This window comes from Hesperophylax consimilis, chromosome 13 (genome assembly GCF_061612785.1).
Source record: "Hesperophylax consimilis isolate HC1 chromosome 13, BYU_Hcon_1.0, whole genome shotgun sequence".
In the NCBI taxonomy this organism is placed as follows: Eukaryota; Metazoa; Arthropoda; class Insecta; order Trichoptera; family Limnephilidae; genus Hesperophylax; species Hesperophylax consimilis.
Window position 1 is genome coordinate 4,312,490 of NC_142848.1, and position 6,370 is coordinate 4,318,859.

At 40.6% G+C, this 6,370-nt stretch overlaps 1 protein-coding gene across 1 annotated transcript in view; it reads left to right on the forward strand.

Moving 5' to 3' along the window:
• The window catches only part of LOC149418336 (retinoblastoma-like protein 1), a 40,853-nt gene extending 34,883 nt beyond the window's left edge, over positions 1-5,970 (forward strand). The window contains exons 16-17 of the mRNA XM_089638741.1: positions 207-383; positions 3,708-5,970. Of these exons, the coding sequence (XP_089494867.1) occupies positions 207-383; positions 3,708-3,875 (345 nt within the window). The 3' untranslated portion in view covers positions 3,876-5,970. The remainder of the gene's footprint in view (positions 1-206; positions 384-3,707) is intronic.
• The last annotated feature ends 400 nt before the right edge of the window (positions 5,971-6,370 follow it).

Genomic DNA, 6,370 nt, shown 5'->3' on the forward strand with positions numbered 1-6,370 from the left:
TAATACGAATTTACTCCTAAAATACCACCCGGATTTGAAGAGGCGGCCGAGAAAATAGATTTTCGGCGTATTTTTTTTTTTTTTTTTTTCATAATATTTCGAATTACGTGGGAATTCGTTAATTCGAAATTTGATTTTTGATGTCCCGTGGATTTCGAATTAACGAGGTTCTACTGTATATTATTAAATATGAATGTTCTTCTCAGGAGTGTGCCTTGAGTCCCCTCCCCCCTCGAGAGTCCGGGGGCACGGGGCCGCAGGCTGCCCGCCGCGTGTCAGAGCACCACCGCCTCTACGTGCGCCCGCTCTCGCACTCCACGGCACACCAGGGGCCCCCCATGTCCACACACCTTACCTACCGCTTCAGCCGCAGCCCCGCAAAGGTACCACCAATTTATCACTTACACCTTTCAATGTCAATTTTGTTCACAGCGGAGTGCTGGTATCAATCCTGAAGTACGGCAGTTAGCCATAGAACTGGCAGAGAGTGGATGAAAGTAAACTAAAAGCTCTAGAAATTATATCTCAGAGGCATATGTGTGGTAAAACCTTGTTTGACGGTCTTACAAATGTGGAGGTTTAGAAAGAATACAAAGCTGAGGAAAGCGTAGTGAACAATATTGAGAAAGGGACGCTTAGATGGTTTGGACATGTGGAGCGGTTAAACAGAGTATAAGGAGAAACTTATTGTTACAAACAAGAGAAAAAAGTCAATTCATTTTTAAGTTATTTTAAAATTTAAAACAAAACAATTACTGTTCAACTTATTGTGAAATCAGATATGAGCCCATCAGCAGAATGCTGCTGGCTCATTAAATAATAATATTACAAAAATACAAATTTCAGTTTGTGTGTCTGTAACTCGGGATCAATGAACTCTATAACTCTGATTTGCTGTGCCATTTTGAAGAATTCTAACAAGTGATAGATAAAATACCCACCAATATAATATTTTTAGCAGAAATTATTTATTGCCGTTTTCAAAATTGAAACTGATTTGCGAGAATTCAGACTATCCGTGATTTTTCACAGTTCTGCGCTAGTTTTATTTTTATTTTTTTTATATTAACTCCACACAGGAGGCCCTGAAGAAAATAATTTCCCTCAGGGCCTATGTCATCTTTGGGGATGCTGTGTGGAGGGTCTTTTTGTGGAGAGGAAGGAGTGAACATGGGTCTTGAAGAGTCCCATGTTGTAGGAGGGAGGAAACACAGAGGCCGGCAGTTCGTTCCACAGCCGAGCTGTTGAACTTAAGAACGAATCGTAGAAGCGACCCGTTCTCATGTGACAAGTGTCAACCGTGTACAAATGTTGGGCACGCGTTTGGCGTGTATCCCGACTATGCACCGGTGCCGAAGGGATCAATGACGCTAGTTCCTCAGAGCATCTTCCATTGTAATACCGATAGAACAAGGACAGCATACCTACCTGACGCCTGTGCTCTAAAGATTGCAGTCCGTTTGTTAAGATTGGGGAATCTATCAAACGGACCGCCCGTTTTTGCACAGAGTCAAGGGTTTTTTTCAGGTATTTAGGGGCTCCGGACCAGAGATGGCTGCCAAATTCGACAGTAGGGCGTACTTGCGATTTGTATAGGGTCAGCAGTTGTGCACTATTAAAGTATCTGCGGGCCCTGTACAGTACGCCCAGCTTCTGAGAGGCCAGCTTTACTCTGGCTTCGATGGACCCCCCATACCTGAGCTGGTCACTTATAGTTACACCAAGCATATCAATGGAAGGCCTGTTCGGAAGATTGCTTCCGTTGAAGGAGACTAGATTATCATTTAGATCCCTTTTAGACGTAATCAGACAGGATTGGGTCTTTGAAACATTAAATTCGACGAGATTACTTTTACCCCAGGAGGAAATACTCTCGAGATAACCGTCCATTCTCTGCTTCAAAGCCCTCCGAGCCGTTGGAGTTTGTGTGCCCTTTGGGGGCTTGTCAAACAAAAAGCTATCATGAACTGTACTGTCATCCGCGTAACAATGAATCGGTGCACATGTCAAAAGGTCATTGATGTGCAACAAAAACAAAGTCGGAGACAGAACCGATCCCTGTGGGACGCCAGCATTTATAGAGTGTGAGGATGAGGTGAAACCGTCAGCAACTGCCTGAATCGACCTATCCCTTAAAAAGTCAGCAATCCACGTACACAGGGATGCGGGAAGTCCGTAAGAAGGCAATTTGTTGACAAGTCCTCGGTGCCAGACCCGGTCAAAGGCCTTGGATATGTCTAGTGCGACCGTTTGGGTCTCACCGTGACGTTCCAGGCACCGCCCCCAAACATGCGACACATACGCGAGAAGATCACCGCACGAGCGGTTCCGCCGGAATCCGTATTGACGGTCGTTGATAATTTTGTTCTTCTCGAGGTATGTGAGCAGTTTGTCGTTGATCACACGTTCCATCACTTTGGACAGAACTGATGTGATCGCTATGGGGCGGTAGTTGGCCGGGTTGGAGCGGTCACCTTTCTTGGGAATAGGGTGAATGACCGCTTTTTTCCAACCAGAGGGCACAGTGCCACACTTCAGGGACATTTTGAAGAGCTTTGTCAAAACTGGAACTATTTCCGCAGCACACCTCTGCAATACCAGGGCAGGTATTCCATCAGGTCCACTAGCTTTGTTAACATCGAGCCCCCGTATAACGTGGAGTACATCCCGATGCCGGATCCTCAGCTTTTTCATATAGAAGCCGCAGTGAGGAACCGACGGCGGAACAGCACCTCCGTCATCGAGGGTCGAGTTTTCCGCAAACATTTTCCCTAATAAGTTAGCCTTTTCGGTGGCGGTGTTTGCTAGTGAGCCGTCAGGTCTGGTAAGAGGTGGCAAACTGGGTTTGCAAAAATTCCGACCTATTGAGCCCGCAAGGGACCAGAATGCTCTGCTGCCATGCGGGCAGGCAGCCAGCTTTTTGCTGATCTGCAGGTCGTGTTCAAATTTTGACCTATTAATGATTCTCTTGCATTCCTTTGCCGATTTGTTGTATGCTGATCTGCTTTCGGGCGTTCGAGATGTGTTGTAGGCTCGGTAAGCCGCGTTTTTTCGTTGTACTGCTTCGGAGCATTGTCGACTGAACCACGGCTTTGAGCCCACACCAGTTTCTTTAGTAGTCGATTGTATGAAGCCATCCATCGCCGATTTGATGACTTCACCAATCTCCTGGGCACATCTTGAAGGGTCCGAAGTCCGAAAACAAACAGCTGACCACGGAAAAGCGTTGAAATGGGCCCGCATACCGAACCAATCTGCTGACCTATAGTGCCACACTTTTCTCCTCAGCCTCTCATTGGTTGGTCTGAGGCTAACGGGGATTGATGTCATCACTAGGCAGTGGTCAGATGATCCCAGAGGCGCTGTGACGTCAATCTTATAACCGTGTGGCACAGTAGTTAAGAATAGGTCTAACAGATTGGAACGGTGAGTCTGGACATCAGGAACCCTTGTAGGCTCCTGAACCAGTTGCTCTAATCCGTAGCAAATGGCAAAGGATTCCGCCTGTCGGCCAGCCGAGTCCGTTGGGCCAGAGAACTTCAACCATGGTTCGTTATGAACATTGAAGTCCCCCAGAACAATAAACTCGGCCGACAACACCTGCCAGAACAGAACAATGAATGGTTCCCAGGGCGGCGGTACCCATTCCCGCCTACCAAATTGTAAAGTGAGTATTTTAATAAATGTGTTTATCTGTCCATGATCAGGATCTCCAAGACATCAACTGCCTGATGTCACAGGAAAGTGTGAGCCTGGGCAAGCGGGCCTCCGAGTGCCCCGCGCCCTCTTCCTTCAACCCTGCCAAGAAGTCGGCTGCCCTCATCTCCCACCGCAAGATCACCCACCTTATCATAGACCGCCAGGCTATGCCGTGATGAGCACTAGCCGTGCCTGTCACGTCATGAGTGTAATTTAATGTATTTTTATTTGTCCTGGTTCCATCGCAGCTAAAGGTTTTAGATTTCTCCTGTATTTCCAACAACTTTTCGAGTATTCCCAGCAATTTCCCGATTTTCCCAGCAATTTTCCGTTTGTATTTCCACAAATTTCTTGAATACACATTGGATTACACTCGCGGATGTTTTTTGCTGTGTTCTTATGAATTTCTTGAGTTTCCAGTGTTTCTCAAGTATTTCTCAAGTATTTCCAGCAAATTTCTTGAGTATTCCCAACAATTTCGTGAGTATTCCCACAATTTCCTCAATTTCTCATGTAATTCTACAAATTTCATGATCTTGAAATTATAACCTATAACTCATCCCAAAATCTGTTAAATATGAATTGCATTGTAAGTGTTGTTGACAGCCCAAAGGCTTAGATTGTTGCATACAGATTTCTGTGACTTTCGACTTTGGTTGGAATGTTTCAAATATCTTCACATTTCATGACCGCCAAGTCCACGATCAGTGCTATTTAAAAAAATATATATCATTTTAATGCTCCCCGTTAATCACCGATTTTCAGCCTGTTTCAGCTTTTGATTAAATTCTGATAAGCAGCTATCAAGCTAAAAAAGGCTGAGAATTGGCGTTTAACAGAGACAGTTCAAATGTCAGCAATTCAAAATGGTGCCAATCAAAATAATAATTTACAAAAATGACCCACCTTCAATAATCGGATCAGATAATATAATAGCAGTTGAAAACAAAACTGTATTTAGGGTAATGACAATAATCGCAAAAGTTGGTGGTTTGGATTTTCTCAGAAAAGTCCTCAGTGACTCTTTTGCAATTGATGCAACTTTCCCAAAAAATTGACAAAGATTAATAACATAATTTGATAAACACAGATTTATTTATATGACTTTGTTAAAATGATCATTGTTTCTCGATTTAGTAGTTCAATGATATTATAGATTTTAATAAAGTATGGAATTGGGTATTGTATTCATTTAATTAAGTTAAGCCATTGTATAATTAGACTTTTTTCCCGCTTTTACTTCAGTTTAAAAATCACAAAATAATTTAATTACATTACTGAAATCATGTACGGTTTTTATTTTTTTTATTTGATAAATTTAGTGCGGAAGTATTGTGATATTTGATGGTTTCACATTATTTAGTTGTTATTTTGACCTTCCGTTGTGCCTGGATTTCCTCTACGGAGCGAGCCTATCTTTGTGTGTTAGGTCCTTCGTCCACTGGAATACGCAAGTATTCCATACTGATATTGTGTATTCACGTTGCAAACAACTTGTGGAGCACAGTCCGTAAATGTCACTATTGAAATCACAAGACCTGCGACCCCATCACCTCTCCAAATGTCGAAGTATCCTTCATAACCTGAATCACAACTGCTGTAGCTGTCATTTTTTGTCGACAGTTTTATTCCTAGCATTGATCTAAAGAAAAAGCATTTTTACAAAGTGTATCATTTCTCAATTGCTCCGCCATTTAAAGTCACAACGAGACGAGTTTAGAAAATGTGGACAACATGTGCCTGTTTAGGAAAGACGCTTGTATCGCCAAGTTTCGAATGCTTGCGTATCGCTGTGGAAGAAGGACCTTAAATTTGAGTCTTTCCTTTGTTTAGTGTGACCTAAGTCATTCGTCGTTTCGGATTTGATATTAGTCATTATTTATAATTTAACTTAGTAAATTATGAAGTGAAATTTTGCTCAAAATTTTTATATCTTCCCTCGACACTCACTGCGACAAGATTACGACGAAAGGTGTTGCCGTTGATGTTAAATATTATTAATTATTGTAGATGTCTACAATGCGCTTGTGCTGCCAGCCATCAAAACTATAATACATATTATTTTTAAATAGATGCCTTAATTTTTATCTCATTCTTTTGAATCCACCTATAAATTTAAACGAAATAATATGTTTCATTATTGTAAAAATTCTTTTATGTAATTTTAAAATTAATAAGTATTGTTTGTTACAAGTCGACATATAATCACGATTTCTTTTATCAAACTGACTATTTCTGTAAAGGTTTAACTTTTTTATTTACTATCCAAGTTCCCTGAATATTTATTTAGGTGTGTTTTTATTCACACATTGAAAATCATGTTTCAAGTACCTTTATATAAAGGTTTAATAATCATATTCATAAGAATGTATATTAAAAAATATACTTTTTTGTTCAAATCATTATTTTTATTTTTTAATACAATCAAAAAGATACATCTCAATGTATAATAATTTAACAATTTATTTCAATTTTTAAATTTAGCTGAAAAATTAGAATAAATTAATCTTGATTTTCAATTATTTATCCCACAATCAAGATAAAAAGTTTAATGTTAATACTATTATGATCTCTTTTGAATTATTATTGTTAATGAATGGTTTTTGAATAATAAATAAGAATATTTAATTTGAGAGATTTTCTAACCTTCATTCATAATCTTAAGGGTATA